The sequence below is a fragment of the Musca vetustissima genome, unplaced genomic scaffold, assembly GCF_032173495.1.
Source record: "Musca vetustissima isolate MV318-11 ecotype Yass unplaced genomic scaffold, APGP_CSIRO_Mvet_v1 utg12995, whole genome shotgun sequence".
Lineage (NCBI taxonomy): Eukaryota > Metazoa > Arthropoda > Insecta > Diptera > Muscidae > Musca > Musca vetustissima.
The window spans coordinates 1-20838 of record NW_026883674.1 but is presented as its reverse complement, the minus strand read 5'-3'; the positions used below and the strand labels follow the sequence as shown (position 1 = coordinate 20838).

The window sequence follows — 20838 nt, the reverse complement described above, 5'->3', positions numbered from 1 at the left end:
AAATACCTCATGTGGATATTTTTTGGGGGATTTTATATTTTTTCCTATATCTCGAATATTTGACAAGTTCGAGTAAAATATTTCGAGAATAATTTATAGCTGATATCTTTAGCTTCGAATACAATGTTATTTCATCAAAATTAACCGATTATTTTAAAAGTTATGGCCTTCAGAATGCGGTTACTCAAAAAAACCTAATGTGTATAATTTTGGAGATTTTATAATTTTTCCAATATCTCTTTGGGGATTTTTGTAATTTTTTCGATAATTCTGATGTTTGTCCAGATAAAGAAAAATATTTGTAGAATAAATTACAGCCGAAATGATTTACTGTAAATGCCAAGTGGTTTCAATAAGATCTACCGATTACTTTAAGAGTTATGTCCCCCCAGAAAGAGATTACTCAAAAAATACCTAAAGTGGGATTTTTTGGGGGATTTTGGCATTTTTCGGATACCGTTGGTATTTAACCAGCTTGGGAATAATATTTCGAGGATAATTTAGAGCTGAAATGTTCTTCGTTCAATATCTTTTAGTTTCAATAAGATTAAACGATTACTTCAAAAGTTATGGCCTATAGAACTCGATTACTCAAAAATTTTCTAAGTTGGGGAAATTTTGTGAATTTTTTTAAAATGTTTCCGATAACTCGATTATTCGATGAGCTACATAGAAATAACTGGAGGACACATTAATGATAAGATGTTCTACTTTCCAAATCAATTTATTTCATCGATATTAATCGTTTAGTTTAAAAGTTATGGCCTATAGAACACGATTACTCAAAAAATTTTGGAAGTGGGGAAATTTGGAAATTTTGTTATTTTTCCGATAACTCGGGCAGTTGATGAGCTAAATTAAAATAACATGAGGATAATATGAAGGTGAGGTGTTCCTCTTTCCAAATAAATGTATTTTATCGATATTAATCGTTTAGTTTAAATGTTAGGGCCCATAGAACTCGATTACTCAAAAAATTTCGGAGGTGAGTAAATTTGGGAATTTTGTAATTTTTCCGATAACTTGGTTATTTGATGAGCTACATGAAAATAACTGGAGGATAATATGAAGGTGAGGTGTTCCTCTTTTCAAATCAATTAATTTCATCGATATTAATCGATTAGTTTAAAAGTTATGACCTATAGAACACGATAACTTAAAAAAGTTTCTAAAGTGGAGAAATTTGGGAATTTTGTAATTTTTCCGATAACTCGGACAGTTGGTGAGCTACATGGAAATAACTTGAGGATAGTATGAAGGTGAGGTGTTTCTCTTTCCTAACCAATTTATTTCATCGATATTAATCGTTTAGTTTAAAAGTTATGGCCAATAGAGCTCGATTACTCAAAAAATATCGGAAGTTAGAAAATTTGGGAATATTGTTATTTTTCCGATAACTCGGGCAGTTGATGAGCTACATGAAAATAACTTGTGGATAATATGAAGGTGAGGTGTTCCTCTTTCCAAATCAATTTATTTCATCAATATTATTCGATTAGTTTAAAAGTTATGGCCTATAGACCACGATTACTCAAAAAATTTCAAAAGTGAGAAAATTTGGGAATTTTGCATTTTTTCCGATAACTCGGGCAGTTGGTAAGCTAAATTAAAATAACTTGAGGATAATATAAAGGTGAGGTGTTCCTCTTTCCAAATCAATTTATTTCATCGATATTAATCGTTTAGTTAAAAAGTTATGGCCTATAGACCACGATTACTAAAAAAATTCGGAAGTGAGAGAATTTGGGAATTTTGTAATTTTTCCCATAACTCGAGCAGTTGGTGAGCTACATGAAAATAACTTGAGGGTAATATGAAGGTGAGATGTTCCTCTTTCCAAATCCATCCAAAGGTTATAAAAATTAAGCAATTATCATCGAAGTAAGGGGCTCTGGAATGTGATAACACAAAAAAATTTGTAAAATGGGGAAATTTGGGAGATTTTTGATTTTTTTTAATAACTTGGGTATTTGATGGGCTGCATCAAAATATCTCGAGGGTCGTTTGAAGATAAGATATTCCTCTTTCCAAATCGACCATATTTAATAATATGAGACAATTACCGCACCTGGAAATGCATTCTGCTCATCGAAATCTATTGTTAATTTGTTTGTCCATTGCACCATTCCAATTTTGGTTGCATGCTTACACATGTTTTTCGGCTACATTACAAATAGGATTTCCTCTGCTAATCAGCCTTAACTGTGGCACTACTGACTCACTAACCAAACAAACCATTTAATGGTCCGACAATGGCCAAAAAATGTTACCTTTTTGGTAACCAAAAATCTATGGCCAAACGAAATGACAAAACAACAAAAGTTTGGGTTATTGTTTTATGGAGTTTCCAGAAAACAATAACAACAACAACACAATTATTGTAAACTTTTTGAAGCCAAATATAGCACGTGCCTCTGGCTTGGAGGGCTAACTGACCCCACTTGGTAGGGAGGAATGCGCCTCGGCGGCTTTGTAACCAAAGTGGGAGGGTATGACGTGTAAACTCCCAACTAATACCCTGGGTAATAATGGCCCATATAATTTTTTTCTTGTGCTAGGGCAAACCACAACAACAAAAAGTCGATTTTTTTCTGGCCAACAACTTCTTAGCGTATCGTATGATGCGGTTTTTTTTCTTGGTCTTGGCTTTTTTTCTCTTTGGGGCTACCTTTATTTTTTTGTTGACCATTTCTGGTCATTGCTTCCTTCTTTTTGGCCATAAAGATCGATTATGGAGCGTCGGTAAAAAACATGCCCATTGTAACGTAATTTTTTTTTTATTGGTATTCGTGTTGTGTTTTGTTTTGTTTTACCTCTTGAGGTTTGTTATGAATTTTAATGGCACTTTTATGAGTTTTTGTTAATAATCGTCAATAAAATATATGTAAACCATTTTAAAAAAAAATTGTGTCTTTTAATTTAAATTTACAATTACAACAACCACAAAAAACAATCAATTTGTAATAAACAATACAATACTTTTTGTTTATAAAAAAAATATTTTTATTACAAATTTTCTCAACACAAATCATTCACAAAAGACATGGATTTTTTATGGGCAAAATTATGATATGTCTGATATTTAACCCATTGTAGAAAATATAAAAGTAAGACATATTCAAATGAGGAGCCTTTTTCCAGAATGAAGATTGTCTCACCTTTAAATTGATACCAAATATAGCAATATAGCCCATCAAATTCCAGAGTTATCGGCAAAATTGTAAAATCCGCAAATTTTTTCACTTCCGAAATTTTTTTGAGTAAGCGAGTTCTATAGACCATAACTTTTAAACTAAACGATTAATATCGATGAAATAAATTGATTTGGAATGTGGAACACCTCATCTTCATATTACTCTCAAGTTGTTTTCATGTAGCTCATCAACTGCCCGAGTTATCGGAAAAATTACAAAATTCCCAATTTTCCCCACTTCCGACATTTTTTGAGTAACCGATTTCTAAAGATCATAATTTTTAAACTAATCGATTAATATCGATGAAATAAATTGATTAGGAAAGTAGAACATCTCATCTTTAATTTGTCCTCCATCTATTTTAATATAGCTCTTTAAATAACAGAGTTATCGGAAAAAATAATTACAAAATTCTCAAATTTCCTCACTTCTGAAATTTTTTGAGTAATCAAGTTCTATAGATCATAACTTTTAAACTAAGCGATTGATATCGATGAAATAAATTGATTTGGAAAGAGGAACACCTCATCTTCAATTCATGCTTCAGTTATTTTCATGTAGCTCATCAAATACCCAAGTTATCGGAAAAATTACAAAATTCTCAAATTTCCCACCTACCGAATTTTTTTGAGTAATCGAGTTCTATACGCCATAACTTTTAAACTAATCGATTAATATGGATGAAATAACTGGATTAAGAATTTGGAATATCTCATCTTCAAGTTTACCTCGAGCTATTTTCATATAGTTCTTCAAATAACAGAGTTATCGGGAATATAATTAGAAAATTCACAAATTTCCCTACTTTCAATTTTTTTTTGAGTAATCGAGTTCTATAGGCCATAACTTTTAAACTATTCGATTAATATCGATGAAATAAATTGATTTGGAATGTGGAACACTTCATCTTCATATTACTCTCAAGTTCTTTTCATGTAGCTCATCAACTTCCCGAGTTATCGGAAAAATTACGAAATTCCCAATTTTCCCCACTTTAGAAATTGTTTGAGTAATCAATTTCTAAAAACCATAACTTTTAAACTAATCGATTAATATCGATAAAATAAATTGATTTGAAAAGAGGAACATCTCATCTTCATATTATCATCAAGTTACTTTGAAGTAACTCATCAAACATCTGAGTTATCGGAAAAAATAATTACAAAATCCTCAAATTTCCTCACTTCTGAAATTTTTGAGTAATCGAGTTCTATAGGCCATAACTTTTAAACTATTCGATTAATATCGATGAAATAAATTGATTTGGAAAGAGGAACACCTCACCTTCATATTATCATCAAGTTATTTTCATGTAGCTCATCAACTGCCCGAATTATGGAAAAAATTACAAAATCCCCAAATTTCCCCACTTTAGAAATTTTTTTAGTAATCGAGTTCTATAGGCCATAACTTTTAAACTAATCGATTAATATCGATGAAGTAAATTGATTTGGCAAATAGAACATCTCACCTTCAATTTGTGCTCGAGTTATTTTCTTATAGTTCATCAAATATCCAAATTATCGGAAAAATTACAAAATTCCCAAATTTCCCCACTTCTGACATTTTTTGACTAATCGCTTTCTAGAGGCTATAAGTTTTGAAATATTCAGCTAATCGAGGTGAAACCAATTGATTTGTGAAGCAGAATATCTAATCTTTAAATCCTTCCCAATAAATTTAGATGGAGCTCATCAAATACCAAAGTTATCAGAAAAAATAGAAAACCACCAAAAATACCAAATTATGGACTTTGTTTTGAGTTAATTTTTATAAATCACATTCTGGAGGCCATAACTTTTGAAGTAACCGGTTAATTTGCTTAAAAATATTTGATATTGAAAGAAGAACAAATCAGCTCTAAATTATCCTCACAATATTTTTCTCTAGCTGGTCAAATGCCCATGTTATGCGAAAAATGCCAAAATCCCCCCAAAAAATCCCGTTTTAGGTATTTTTTTGAGTAATCACTTTCTGGTGACCATAACATTTGAAGTAATCGGTAGATTTGATTGAAACCACTTGGCATTTACAGTATAACATCTCAGCTGTAATTTATTCTATAAATATTGTACTCTAGCTTGCCAAATATCGGAGTTATAAGAAAAATTACAAAATCTTCTTAATATTTTTACTTTAGGAATTTTTTGAGTAACCATATTCCGGAGGCCATAACTTTTGAAGTAATCGGTTAATCTCGTTCGAAGTACCTGATTTGTAAAGAAGAATAGTTCAACTCTAACTAATTCTCCGAATGTTTGGTTCGAACTGGTGAAATAAACAAAAAATTTGGGCAAAGTACAAAACCCCAAAAAAGTTATTACCTTAGGTCATTTTTGAGTAATCACATTCTGGAAGTCATAACTCTTGAAGTAACCGTTTAATTTTATTGAAACTACTTGGTAATTAAGGCAGAACATCTAAGCTCTAAATTATTATAGTGGTACTTTACATTATCTTGACAAAAATCAGAGTTATATGAAAAATTATAAAGTCCGTCAAATATTTCCACTTATGCATTTTTTGAGTAACCACATTCCGAAGGCCATAACTTTTAAAGTAATCGGTCAATTTTACTCAAACTTCTTGATTTGTAAAGAGGAACATTTCAGCTCTGACTAATTCTCGGAATATTTGGTTCTAACTGGTCAATTATCAAAATTGTTGGGCAAAGTACAAAATCCCTAACAAATTCTTACCCTAGGTATTTTTTGAGTAATCACCTTCTGGAAGCCATAACTCATGAAGTAACCGGTTAATCTGTTAAAACTACTTGGTATTCAAAGCAGAACATCTAAGCTCGAAATTATTCTCGTGATATTTGAAACTATCTTGACAAATATCGGATTTATAAGAAAAATTATAAAGTCCATCAAATATTTCCACTTTATGCATTTTTTAAGTAACCACATTCCGTAGGCCATAATTTTTGAAGTAATCGGTCAATCTCGCTCAAAGTAATTGATTTGTAAAGAGGAACATTTCAGCTCTAACTAAGCCTTTGTATGTTTTGTTCTAACTGGCCAAATAACAAAATTATCGGGCGAAGTACCAAATCCCTAAAAAATGCTTACCTTAGGTAATTTTTGAGTAATCACCTTCTGGAAGCCATAACTCATGAAGTAACCGGTTAATCTTGTTGAAACTATATGGCATTTAAAGCCGAACATCTACGCTCTAAGTGATTCTCGTGGTATTTTACACAATCTTAACAAAAAATCAGAGTTATACGAAAAATTGTAAAGTCCGCAAATATGTTCACTTTAAGAATTTTTTGAGTAACCACATTCCGAAGGCCATAACTTTTGAAGTAATCGGCCAATCTCGCTCAAAGTACTTGATTTGTAAAGAGGAACATTTCAGCTCTAATTAATCCTCTGAATGTTTGGTTCTAACTGGTCAAATATCAAATTATAGGTCGAAATACAAAATCCCTAAATAATTCTTACCTTCGGTAATTTTTGAGTAATCACCTTCTGGAAGCCATAATTTTTAAAGTAACCGGTTAATCTTGTTGAAACCACTTGGTATTTAAAGCCGAACATCTAAGCTCAAAATTATTCTAGTAATATTTTACTCTAGCGTGACAAAAAGTCAAAGTTATAAGAAAAATTATAAAATCCGTCAAATATTTTCACTTTAAGAATTTTTTGAGTAACCACATTCCGGAGGCCATAACTTTTGAAGCAATCGGTCTACCTGACTCAAAGTTCTTGATTTGTAAAGAGGAACATTCAGCTCTAACTTATTCTCTGAATGTTTGTTCTAACTGGTCAAATACCAAAATTACAGGCCGAAGTTCAAAATCCTCAAAAAATCCCACTTGGCGTATTTTTTGAGTAATCACTTTTTGGTGGCCATAAAATTTGAAGTAATCGGTAGATCTTTTTGAAATCACTTTCTATTTACAGTAGAACATCTCAGCTTTAATTTATTCTCCAAATATTTTAACCTAGCTCGCCAAATATCGAAGTTATAAGAAAAATTACAAAATCTTCCCATTATTTTTACTTTAAGAATTTGTTAAGTAACCACATTTCGGAGGCCATAACTTTTGAAGTAATCGGTTAATCTTGTTGGAACTACTTGGTATTCAAAGCTGATGATCTTAGCTGCAAATTATTCTCCAAATACCTTTGTCTAACTTGTAAAATATTTGAGATATTGGAAAAAATCGAAAGTACGAAAGAATTTTTCAGTGTAGGACATTTTTTGCGCTATCACATTCTGTGGGCCAGAACTTTGCAACTAATCGAGATAAATTCATGAAATAAAATGATTTTGAAGGATAAGCATCTATTCTCGTGTAAAAATCCACGCATAGAGTAGTCATTGACATTTTTTATTTAAAATCTTCCAACAAATATTTTAGCTTTACAACTGAGACATCTCGTTTTTTTGGCGATTTTAATTATTCCCATTTTGTTATTGTATTCGAATATGCAAATAAATAAATAAATATCTCAGAACTTCATTGAATATTCTGTGCCAATAGGTCAACAACAAAAAAATTGTATTCCCGACCCCCGGTCGGTCTCTCTCTTTCTTATGATTTCGCTTTCATAAGAACTCCACAATGTGCTGGTTCGAGATTCGAATGCTGCTGATGATTGTCAGTGATTCCGTCAAGCAAAAAAAAAAGCAACCATTAAATGGTGATAATAATAAAAAACGAATACTAACAATGAATGGACTGTGACCAAATGTGAACACACAAAAGAAATCAACAAAAAAACAAAACTGATTGTATTCGGAAAAAAATACTGCAGAAGATGTGAAGAAGCAGAAGACGAAGAAAGAACACTTCTAGACAAAGTGGTGTTGCTTTGTATAGTGTGATGGGGTGAGCCAACTTGGTGGCAATTTGAGGTAGATGCACTCATAATATGAATGTGTGCACCAGCCAGTCAGCCAATATCCCGGTCCGTCTCTTCCAATTTGATTGTGACCATTCTACACAGTCAGTCAGACCGATATGTGAGTCAGATAACAAAAGTTTTGAAATGGAGTGTTGAATAGTCTGCAGATTATAGAGGAGGCCATGATGATGAGCAATAATGATTTCAGTTAAATAAAAAAAAATTTTCTACCTAAAATATCAAATTAAATCCATTTTGGTTCAAAAAAATCCAGAAATTCCGAAATTTAGTAGGTAACGTTATATGGGACCTACTCCGAAACTTAAGTCAATCTTGATAACTTTAGATAAGAAGATATGTTACCCAATGAGAACCCATAATACCACATTACATTTAAATCGATTGAAAAATGTGCCGAAAATCGGAAATTTTGAAGTTACTTTTGTATGGGAGCTAACATAAAAAATGGACCAATATTAATAATTTTTGGTAGGGAGATTTACTACCCATTGAGAATCCAAAATATCAAATTACATCCAAATCGGTTGAAAAACGTGCCCAAAATCCTCAAAATCGGAAATTTGAGAGGTACTTTTATATGGGAGCTATCCTAAAAACTGGACCAATATTAATAATTTTTGGTAGGTAGATTTGCTACCCATGGAGAACGCCAAATACCAATTTACAGCCCAATCGGTTAGAAAACGTACTCAAAATCCCCAAAAATCGGAAATTTGGGATGTACTTTTGTACGGGAGCTACCCTGAAAACTGGACCAATATTGATAATTTTTGGTAGGGAGTTTTGCTACCCAATGAGAAACCAAAATACCAATTTGCAGCCAATTCGCTTTAAAAGCGCACCTAAAATCAACAAAATCGGAAATTTGAGACGTACTTTCATGTGGGAACTACCCTACAAACTGGACCAATATCAATGATTTTTGGTACAAATATTTGCTACCCAATGAGAACCCAAAATGCAAATTTACAGCCATTTCGGTTGAAAAACGTGCCCAAAATCGCCAAAATCGGAAATTTGAGAGGTACTTTTATATGGGAGCTAGCCTAAAAACTGGACCTATTTAAAAAAATTTTGGTGAGAAGATTTACTACCCAATTAGAATCCAAAATATGAAATTACAGCCAATTCGGTTGAAAAACATACTTAAAAGCCCCAAAATCGGAAAATTGGGAGGTATTGTTACATGGGAGCTACCTTAAAAACTGCACCAATATTAATAATTTTTGGTAGGGAGATTTTCTACCACATGAGAAACCAGAAAACCAGTTTACATCCAATTCGGTTGAAAAATATGCCGAAAATCTCCAAAATCGGAAATTTGGGAGTTACTTTTGTATGGGGGCTACTTTAAAAAATTGACCAATTTTAATAATTTTTGGTAGGGTGGTACATTACTCAAGGAGAACCCAAAATACCAAAGTACAGCCAATTCGCGTAAAAAACTTGCCTTAAATTTACAAAATCGGAATTTTGGGAGGTACTTTTATATGGGGGCTACCCTAAAAACTGAACCAATATTAATAATTTTTGGTAGGGAGATTTGCTACCCAATGAGAACCCAGAATACCAATTTGCAGCCAATTCGCTTGAAAAGCGCGCCTAAAATCCTCAAAATCGAAATTTTTGGAGGTACTTTTATATGGGAGCTACGCTAAAAAGTGAACCAATATTAATAATTTTTGGTGTGGAGATTTTCTACCCTATGAGAAACCAAAATACCAAATTACAGCCAATTCGCTTGAAAAACGTGCCCAAAATCCCCTAAATCGAAAAAATGGGAATTACTTTTGTATGGGAGCTAACTTAAAAACTGGACCAATATTGATAATTTTTGGTAGGGAGATTTGCTACCCAATGAGAACCCAAAATACCAAATTACAGCCAAATTCATTGAAAAGGTTGCCAAAAAAACCCATAATCGGAAATTTGGGAGGTACTGTTACATGGGATCTACCCTAAAAACTGGACCAATATAGATAATTTTTGGTAGGGTGACATATTATCCAATGAGAACCCAAAATACCAAATTACAGCCAATTCGCTTGAAAAACGTGTCCAAAATCCCCAAAATCGGAAATTTGGGAAATACTTTTGTATGGGAACTAACCTAAAAACTGAACCAATTTTAATAATTTATGGTAGGGAGATTTCCTGCCCAATGAGAAACCAAAATACCAATTTGTGGCCAATTCCGCTGAAAACCGTGACAAAAAGCCCCCAAAATCGGAAATTTGGGAGTTACTTTTGTATGGGGACTATCCTAAAAAAATGATCAAAGTGGATCATTTTTGGTGTGAAGATTTCCTACTCATTGAGAACCCAAAATACAAAATTACAGCTAATTCGATTGAAAATTGTAACCAAAATCCGCAAAATCGGAAATTTGGCAGGTACTTTTATATGGGAGCTAACCTTAAAACTGGACCAATGTTAATAATTTTTGGTAGGAAGATGTGCTACCCGAAGACAACCCAAAATACCAAATTACAGCCAATTCGATTAAAAGAATTTTGTTTTGACATGGCCCTGCTAATGAATACCTTAGCGGAATGCACCTAGGTATTAATTGTTGTATACTTTTTTTGTCCATGTGTGCCTTAATACTCTTTCCCCTATATCCGATGTTGTTGTTGTTGTCTTGTGTGTATTTTTAGAATTTCGTCCAATTGTCAGTCGGACTTAGCCGGCTGACTGACTACTTCATGTCTGGTCTTGGGTTTGTGTGTTAAGTGTTTTTCTTTTTTTTTTTTTTTTGTTCGGGGATTTGTAGTCCTCAGTTTGTTGTTGTAGTGTTTGCCTTCTTCCTTCATCGTTGCGCCGGGGCCTATTGTGTGTTTGTTTTCGTATTTTTTTAGCATTTAAACACACACCCTCGACGCCATGCAACAAAGAGTTTTACCTTCCTCTATATGCACCCATCCCGACTGGGGCTCTTCATCACACATCGCATTTGAGGGTGCAAGGAAGTGGATGAAGCAGGTTGGGGGTAGGTTAGGCTTTGGTTTATTTTATGTGGCATTATTTGCATATAAATACAAACGGGTCTCCATTCCTGGGTCTTAGTTTACAAAAACTGGAACATTATGCAAAATTGTAGACAAGCACACACGAACACACAGACATAGAGAGGGGACAGATAGACAGACAACCATACAGCAGAGTAGGGCCAGTCAGCCAGACAAGCAAGCAGCCAGTCCAACATACGTACATGAAAATAGTTTCATTTGGAAGTCGTCGTTATCATAATCGCCATCCAGCAGGCCATCCAACCCAAAGGGGGTAGCTTTGGCTGTCCGCCCGCCTTGTCTTCCATAGAATTTTTGAGTGAAATTTAATTGTTGGCAAACTATTTAAAAACCCGGCATGCTCAACTTGCTTAGAAATTCTCAATAATATTCTTACACGTTTGTCTTCTTCTTCTTGGCATTATTCTTCTTCTTCCACCCTGCTGCCCAGCTTTTGAAGTGATAATTATTATGACAGAAAATCCCACCTGAAAGAGTTGAGAGCGGAATGAATGAATAATACATTTGTTTCAAAAAAAAAAAAAAACATCTTTCATGCGCGATATGTGAAGCGCTGGTATTCCCAAATGCTAGAAGAAGACGATGGACAAAAATAGTTGCAATTTTCCGTTTCCTACTTCCGTTTTTGGCTCTTTTTGTGGTACATTATCTCATCGTCATCCTCCATCATCATTGCCATCCATCTAAGGTTAGTGGCTTTTATTTCAATATAGCAAAGTTTCTTGTTGCTGTTGTTTTAGTTCCGCTCTGGAACACACAGAGCAAATCGTAATCCTTGAGAGCATTGACTTTGGATATCATAATAGACAATAGAGGTTGGAAGGACTTAAAAAGAAAATAAATTAAATTAAAAAAAAAATATTTAAAAATGAAAAAGTGCCCAAAATCGGAAATTTGGTAGATAACGTTATATGGGAGCTACTGGACCAATATTAATAATTTTTGGTATAAAGACTTTCTACCCTACGAGAACCCAAAATATCAAATTGCAGCCAAATCGATTGAAAAACGAGCCGAAAATCCCCAAAATCGGAAATTTAGGAGGTAACGTTATATGGGAGCTAACCTAAAAACTAGATCAATATTAATAAATATTGGTAGGGAGATTTCCAACCCAATGAGAAACCAAAATATCAAATTACAACCAATTCGGTTCAAAAACGTACCCCAAAATTCCCAAAATCGGAAATTTGGGAGGTAACGTTGTATGGGATCTACCATTAAAACTGGACCAATATAGATAATTTTTGGTATGAAGACTTTCCACCCTAAGAGAATCCAAAATACCAATTTACAGCCAAATCGGTTGAAAAACGTGCCCCGAAATTCCCAAAATCGGAAATTTGGGAGGTACTTTAATATGGGAGCTACCCTAAAAACAGGACCAATATAGATAATTTTTGGTATGAAGACTTTCCACCCTAAAAGAACCCAAAATACCAATTTACAGCCAAATCGGTCGAAAATACCTGCCCAAAATCCCCGAAATCGGAAATTTGGGGGGTAACGTTATATGGGAGCTACCCTAAAAACTGCACCAATATTAATAATTTTTTGCAGGGAGATTTGTTTCTCAATGAGAACCCAAAATATCAAATTACAGCAAAATCGGTTGAAAAACGTAGCCAAAATCTACAAAATCGGAAATTTGGGAGGTAACGGGGCTGTCCTATAAAGTAGACCAAAATTAATCATTTTTGAAAACATATTAAAAAAAAACATCATGGATTTTTTAAACCACAACCTGAAGGAAGACTATAGACCACCCGATGGTAGTATTTTGAAAGATCTAAAGGGAGTCTTTTCTGGGTAAAATGAAGAGGGTCTTGATATACACCTGAAGGTTGTCTTTATAGACGTTCCAAGAGAGTTTCTGAAGTTACTCTTCATAGATGACCTGCTGTAAGGCTTTATGGATCTTTATGGGCAAGCTTAAACGAGCATTTATAGGCAAACTGATGGAGTCATTATAGACCCCATGGAAAGAGTTATTATGGCCGCCCTGAAAGTTTTGATTAAACAAACCTGGAGAGTGTCGTGATTGACAAGCTCTCACTTGATATTTTTTGGTGACCTGTAGTATTTATAAACGGTCTTGAAGCTTGGTATTTTGACCAACCTGAAGAGATTATTTATAGTCGCTTTGAAGGGTGTCATTATAAACGACCTGAGGGAAATAGAGGCTTTATAAGGGTGCTGAAGGGAGCCTTTATAGGCCAGCTGAACGGAGCTCTTTATAGACGAGCTGAATGCGTATTTAAAGACACTCGAAGGAAATCTGGACAACCTGAGGAAAGTATTTATAAAAGACCTGAATGAAGTCTCTATAAAAATCTAAAAGGATGTAGTCTTCATAGACCGGCTGCAGAAGTCTTTATGAACAATCTAAAGGGACCATTTAAAGACGTCCAGAAGGTAGTCTTTATAGACCACCTTAAGAAGTCTTTGTAGACGATCTCTAGGAATTCTTTATTGACACCCTGAAGGGAATATCTATGGACAACCTGATGGGAATCTTTATGAAAGATATGAAGGGACTTGAAATGGGTCTTTGTAGGCCACTAAATGCAGTCTTTATCGACGACCTAAAGGAGTTTTTTTTATCAACGACCAGAAGGAAATCTTTAAAGTCTGACTTAAGGATGTCTTTAAAGACAAAGTTGTAGGAATTTTTATTGACCTCCTGAAGAGAGTCCATATAGAGGCGATGATGGTAGTCTTTATGTACAGCCATTATGGTTCTGATGGACGTTTTTATAGACCAGCTGAAGCAGTCTTTGTGAATCTTTTTTGGCAACTAGAAAGGAGGCCTTGTGGCTGCTCTTTAAAGGCGACCGGAAACGACATGAAGGCTCTGACAAAAGCTTTTAAAGTCGGAATGAAGGGATATTTATTGGCAGTCTTTATAGACGACCAGAAGAGTATTCTTATAGTCTGTCAGATGGGTATTTTTAATGACAAGGTTTACGGATTCCTTGTTGGCATCCTGAGGGGAATCCATATAGAAGCGATGATGGGTGTCTATGGGTTCTGATGGGAGTCTATATAAACACCATCTGATGACAAACTTTATTGATGTGACCTGAAGGAAATCTTTATGACACCCTGAAAAGATTCTTTGTGGCCGCTTTGAAAAACGTCTTTAAAGGCGAGGTGTAGAGATTCCGTATTGCCTATCTAAGGGGAGATCTTATAGAAGCGATGATGGGTGTCTTTATGGAAAACTTAAAGGATTCTGATGGGAGTCAATATAGACAAGCTGATGGCAGACTTTATGAATGACTTGAGACTCTTTATTGACGTCCTGAAGAGAGTGGGAGTCCAGCTAAAGGCAGTCTTTTTGAATGACCTGCAGAAAATTTTTATGGCAGCTGGAGATAAGGCTTTGAGACGAGTTGAAAGGGAATTTCTATAGACGATCTGAAGTGAGTATTTACAGATGAGCTGTCTTGAAGCAACATCACATTTTTTTTTTCTTCGATCTGTTATTTGTTTCAAAATTCAAATGTATGCAATATCTTTCCAATTATATTCAAAAAATTCTAAATAAATAAGAAAAATTATAAAATTAATAAAAATAAAACAAAATAAAAAAATTTCCAAAAACAGACTTACCATTTATCAAATTCATGCCATCGAATTCATCCTGATCCAATTCCTGTTGTAAATCACCCATATCGAAGCCGACACCACCTCCAACGCCTACTCCGCCTCCTCCACCACCACCGCTACCCGGAAAATTATTAATGCCAGCACCAAAGGCGGCTAAATTACCATCATCCGAACCGCCAATCGGTGAGCCAAGTTTGTCCTTTTGTATGACAACATCCACGTTGCCTAGGCGCATTAAATCTGCCATTTTGGGAGGCAAGGGTAAAATATTGGGTAGAATTTTGAATGGTTTTTTTGATAAATAAATATGGGGAGGAAAGGTAGATAGATAGGGATGGATGGTTGGATGCTAAGCAAATGCAGTTGTAGCCGAAGTTATGTGGGGCGATGACGATGACCAGGTGATGACTATGTGACAAGATGAGATTTTTTTTGGGTTCTTTTTCGTCTTCTTCCTTTGAAGCCGATGATTATATGTTGGGTGATTAATGTTGGAGTCTCTGAGGATTTTTTGTTTTCAGATGATCTCCAAGTGGTTCCAATAAATTGTGGCTTATATTCCTGGAGCTGGAATGGAGGTTTGTTTCTTTCCTTTTGTTTTTTTTTTTTTTTTTGATTTTTGTTGTTGTTTTTTTTTCTTTCTTTTATTTTTTAAAATATGGCAGTATTAAAAGGTTACTCGATTTTTTTGGGTGCCTTCTGGCTTGGCACCGCTTTGGCTTTAAATTGAGGTTGACTTGTTTGTTTTTAAATGCTTTATTTTTTTATTGCTAATCCGCACAATAACTCCGTTTTAAATTTTTTTGTAATGACTTCGATGATGGCAGCACCTTTTTTTCTTGTGGCAAATTGCAACAACAGAGCATTCCCCTAACGACAAGTGGGGCATGTGAGATGGAAGATGGATGATGATGCTGATGATGACGAAGTTGCAGTTTCTTGTTCTTCTTAAGTCCTGCACAAAATATGCCTAAAGGCCGATGTGTTCCATTTCCATAATTCAACTACTATGCTATTGTTTTTTCTACCTCTTCAAGGAGCTGCTTCAGTTTTGTTTTCTTTTGCTTGTTTGCAAATTCAAAAAGCAGGACAAGTGCTGTCCAAAACACCTAGATGATGGCACTGGTTATGAAGAAGACTTTCTCTCTGGGTTTTACTCCTTGAGAAAAGAAATTCCTTTTTTTCTCCTCTTAACTCCTTTGGGAGAAGAAATGCAGATTTGTTTTTCTATTTGGAAATCCTTTTTTTTGTAAGGTATGAGGGGGGAGATACTTCTTCTATTTGACTTAAGGTGGCCCCATTTTAAAGCCGTTATGGTTTGTCTGCTCTGTGATATTTTTCTTTTCTAGATTTAATTGTTGTTGTAGATTTGTAATGATGAAGAAGTGCTGTGAGGTTATTTGTTAGCAGCAAGCGTTTAATGAGTAGCTAGAGCTTAAAGGCGTGAGCGTGTTAGTATTCGCTTCTTAGTGACAAAATGATGAAAGATGTGCGGATGAGCGGATGATGATGGACATTTAACTGTAATAATAAAAGGAGAAAAATTCGGAATTAGTACAATTTTTTTTAGTTCGATTCTCAAGAGGTAATGAATTTTTTTGGAGGACAGTGATATGAAAAGCCATGGGATGGATATGAAATTTAAAAAATAAATTAGTAATTAAAAAAATATTTTCCGGTCCAAAAGAGTACAAACAAGAAGAAGAGATAGTCCAAAGGCGAGCTGAAGGGAGCCTCTATAGACAAGGACTTAATGGACCTGGAGAATAAAAATTATTAAAATAAATCCACCAAAATTCTTAAAATAAATCCACGCCTAGGGACCTCAATAGACCTGCAGAACAAAAATTCTGTAAAAAATCCACGCCTATGGACCTCAATAGACCTGGAGAATAAAAATTCTTAAAATAAATCCACCCCTATGGACCTCAATAGACCTTGAGAATAAAAACTCTTTAAATAAATAAACGCCTATGGACCTCAATAGACCTGGAGAATAAAAATTCTTTAAATAATTTTACGTCTATGGACCTCCTTGGACCTTGAGAGTAAAAATTCTCAAAATAAATCCACGCAAATGGACCTCAATAGACCTTGAGAATAAAAATTCTATGAAAAATCAACGCCTATGGACGTCAATAGACCTTGAGAATAAAAATTCTTTAAATAAATCCACGCCTATGGACGTCAATAGACCTTGAGACTAAAAATTCTTAAAATAAATCAACGCCTATGGACCTCAATAGACCTTGAGAATACAAATTCTTTAAATAAATCCACTCCTATGGACCTCAATTGACCTGGAGAATACAAATTCTATGAAAAATCAACGCCTATAGACCTGAAGAATACAAATTCTATGACAAATCTATAAGCGTACTGATGGGAGCCTCTATAGGCGAGCTGAAGGAAGCCTCTATGTGCGAGCTGATAGGAGCCTCTATAGGCGAGCTGAAGGGAGCCTCTATAAACGAGCTGAAGGTAGCCTCTATAGGCGAGCTGATGGGAGCCTCTATAGGCGGGCTAATGGTAGTTTTTTAGCCATACTGAAGAAATTCTGAATGAAGTCTTATACAAGAACAGAAGGGAATCTTTGGAGAGGTCCTGAAGGTCGACTTTATGAGCACCCGAAGCAAACCTAAAAGAAGTCTTTATCTTCGACCTGAAAAGGGGATTTTTAAAGACGTTCAAAAGGGAATACCTTAAGGGAATTGAAAGCAGTTTAGTCTTTATATACGACCAGAAGTATATCCTTATAGCCTTATTGAGTTCCTAAAAAGAAAGCCGTTATAGACGCCATAATGTCAGACTTTATGTACAACCTGATGTAATACCCAAAAAGCATTTTTCATAAAGAAGACCCTTTGAAGGGGTATTCTTTTTTATAAGGAAGGCAATTCGATGAGGTATTCTTTATGAGGAAAATCCATTAATAAGGTATTATTTAGAGATAAGATCCGTCAACGAGGTCTTCTTTAAATAAAATGGCATACAAATAGAACTTTTTTAGACAGAAGACCCTTTCAGAGAGGTCTTCTTTGGACAGAAGATCCTTTCAGAGAGGTCTTCTTTGGGCAGAAGATCCATCGAAGAGGTATTTTTTAGACACAAGACACTCCGAAGTGGTCTTCTATTGTACAGAAAACCCTTTGACGAGAATTTTATACAATCAAGACACTTCGAAGAGGTATTCTTTATAAGGAAGACCCCTTAAACAATCGAAGAGGTATTCTTTATAAGGAAGACCCCTTAATAATGTCTCCTTCCCTTCAAGGAGGTCCTTTTTACAGAAGATCTTTCAGAGAGGTCTCCTTTATACGGAAAATCCATCGAGGAGGCAGGCGATGAGCACAGGACATTTCGAAGTGGTGTTCTTTATACAGAAGACCCTTTGAAGAGATAATTTTTATATGCAAGACCCTTGGAGAGGTCTCTTTTAGACATAAGATCCGTTAAAGAGGCCTTCTTTGGATAAAATGGCCTTCAAAGAGGTCTTCTTTTGTACGGAAAACCCATCGAAGAGGTCTTTTTTTAGGCACAAGACACTTAGAAGAAGCCTAATTTTTACCGAAGACACTTCGAAGTGATCTCTTAAATACAAAACGACCTTTCAAAGCGGTCTTCTTTAAGCAGGAGACCCTTCATAGAGGTATTTTTTATAAGGAAAACCCATTAATGAGGTCCTCTTTTTACATAAGATCCATCAAAGAGAACTTCTTTAAATAAAATGGCCTACAAAGACAGAAGTCCCTTCAGAGAAGTATTCTTTGGACAGATAATCATTTCAGAGAGGTCTTCTTTTTACGGAAAATATCGGAGAACCATTGAAGATCCGTCAGATTGCCTCTTTGGAGGTCCTCTTACTACGAAAATCCCTTCAAAGGGGTCTTTTTTGAGCACTAGAAGCCATATTTTTACAGGAGACACATCGAATTGATCTCTTAAATACAGAAGACCATTTAAAAAGGTCTTTTTTTTATAAAAAAAGACACATTAATGAGGTCTTCTTTAGACTTAAGATCCATCAAGAGGACTGTAAGGACTTCGAACAAATATTTTAAAAAATCTACGCCCCTGCAAGGACTTCGAAAAAATATTTAAAAAAAATCTACGCCTCTGTTAGGACTTTGAAAAAATATTTTAAAAAATCTACGCCTTTGTAGATTTTTCGCCAGAAAATAGATATTAAAAAATATATATTTAAAAAAAAACCCGAGACCAATTGGTCGGTATAGAGACCGTAGGACTTTATAAGAGACCAATACGTCTTTATAGAAACCAATGGTCTTTGCCTCCCAAATCCTTAACCTTCACGATGAAAACAAAACGATATTTGAAAATCATTTTCTATTTCTCCCCAAAGGGATTCTTCGGCAAGGAATAGATTTTTGTGGTGGGTCTAGGAAAAGTTTTGTTTAGGAATGAAAAACTCAAAGGAAAGGACGAAACGAAGGGAAAAAGAAGACTAACAAAAATACAAGCAGGCGCAGCAGGAAATATTAACAAAAAAGGAAGAGGAAACATAGAAAGACCAGACCAAACGACAGACAGGCCTACCAAGCGGCAGGCGGGATGGCTGACAGACAGGCCTTCTAAGCAGGCAGGCGGGCTGGCTGACTGATATTCCGGCCTGAAAATAACACCATACACCCAACCAAGAAACAGAAGGAGCCTGGCAAATGAGGGGCAACAACTAAAAATTGGAGTCAATTTTTTTTTTTTTTTTTTTTTTTGGCTGAACTGTGGACCACCACAAAATAGCAATAAAACCAACAACAAAGGAGAAAAGAAAACAATGAATGAAAAAACAACAACCATTCGATATTGTCTTTTGTTAACTGGAGGAATGACTAATAAAATTTCGAGATGTGGTGATGTTGACGATGGAGTGGGGCCAGGGGGTTTCTCACACTCGGTCAGCCAGTCAGCCAGCCACAACAAAGAAAAAGAAGAAGAAGAGATGAATGAATTAATAAAAGGTGTAGCAAAGAGGCCTACAAAAAAAATATTTTTCGAAAAAAAAATCAGCAACAAATTTTTACTATGGTTTGTGGTTGTTGTTGTCTCAAACACCCACAGTATTTTTGTAAATGCAGGGCAGGCTCTCATATTCAAAAAAAAAAAAAAAAAACACAAACTTAAAAACCCACACAAAAAATGTATGGGAAAGAATTGTTGGGTTTTGAGTTCGAATTTTTTGGGCAACAATAAAAAAATATTTGGAAATTAAAAAAAAAATAACAAAAATTTAAAAAAAAAATAATAATAAAAAAATAAATCCAAAAAATTCCCCAAAACTTCTTTCAAAAATAAAATATTTCCTTAAAAATTGAAAAAAAAAATTAAAAAAAAAATAGAAAAAAAAACAAAAATTATAAAAAAAAACGAAAATGAAATTAAAAAAAAAACGACAAAAATAAATCCCAAAAAATTCCCCAAAACTCCCATTCCAAAAAAATATTTCCTTAAAAAAGGAGGCTCGTCCCAAAGAGGACCTTCTCAAAAGCCGGAACTCCAAACAAACAGACTGCCTTACAAAAAAAAAATCGCCTGTTTTCTTTTCCTTTTTAGGAACTACTCTTCTTGTTTGTCGTCGTTGTCGGCGCTGTCGTCGTCGTTATTTTCACACACAAAAAAAAACACAAACTTTTTTCCTTATTTAATCTGGCTTACAGGACACAAGACATGTTTTATTTTGCACTAGCCAGCCAGCAAGTAATTTTTTCTTCTCGGTTTCACCCCTTCCTTTTTTTCTTTCTTTCTCGGTTTCAATTTCGTCAAGGGAGTAATTTTTCTTTTAATTTATCAACAATATTTTCAATAGCTGCTGGCAAAAAAAAAACCTTTTCTTTAATTTCACAATCCACGGTTTCTTCTTTCTTTCACTAATTTTTTGCAAAATTTTTGCGTTTTTCTTTCTTTCTTTATGTGTTGTACGAAAAAACTTTACTTTTCTCTATTAAATCACTTCACGACGGCGACACACACATAAAAACTAGGGATAAGTAAATCGACTTTCGGACTAATCGATTACTCGATTTGTGTGTCATCGGCGGCGGCAATTGGATTTAGTGGCGCCGGGGTAGAGTAACGGTAAAGGCGTTCATTTTTTTTCCAATTGGA

At 34.6% G+C, this 20838-nt stretch overlaps 1 protein-coding gene across 1 annotated transcript in view; it reads right to left on the bottom strand.

Moving 5' to 3' along the window:
• LOC133330598 (ras GTPase-activating protein 1-like) overlaps nucleotides 1-14988 on the bottom strand; it is a 45980-nt gene extending 30992 nt beyond the window's left edge. Inside the window, exon 1 of the mRNA XM_061539037.1 lies at nucleotides 14719-14988. Coding sequence (XP_061395021.1) covers nucleotides 14719-14962 — 244 coding nt within the window. The 5' untranslated portion in view covers nucleotides 14963-14988. The remainder of the gene's footprint in view (nucleotides 1-14718) is intronic.
• Nucleotides 14989-20838: the final 5850 nt, after the last annotated feature.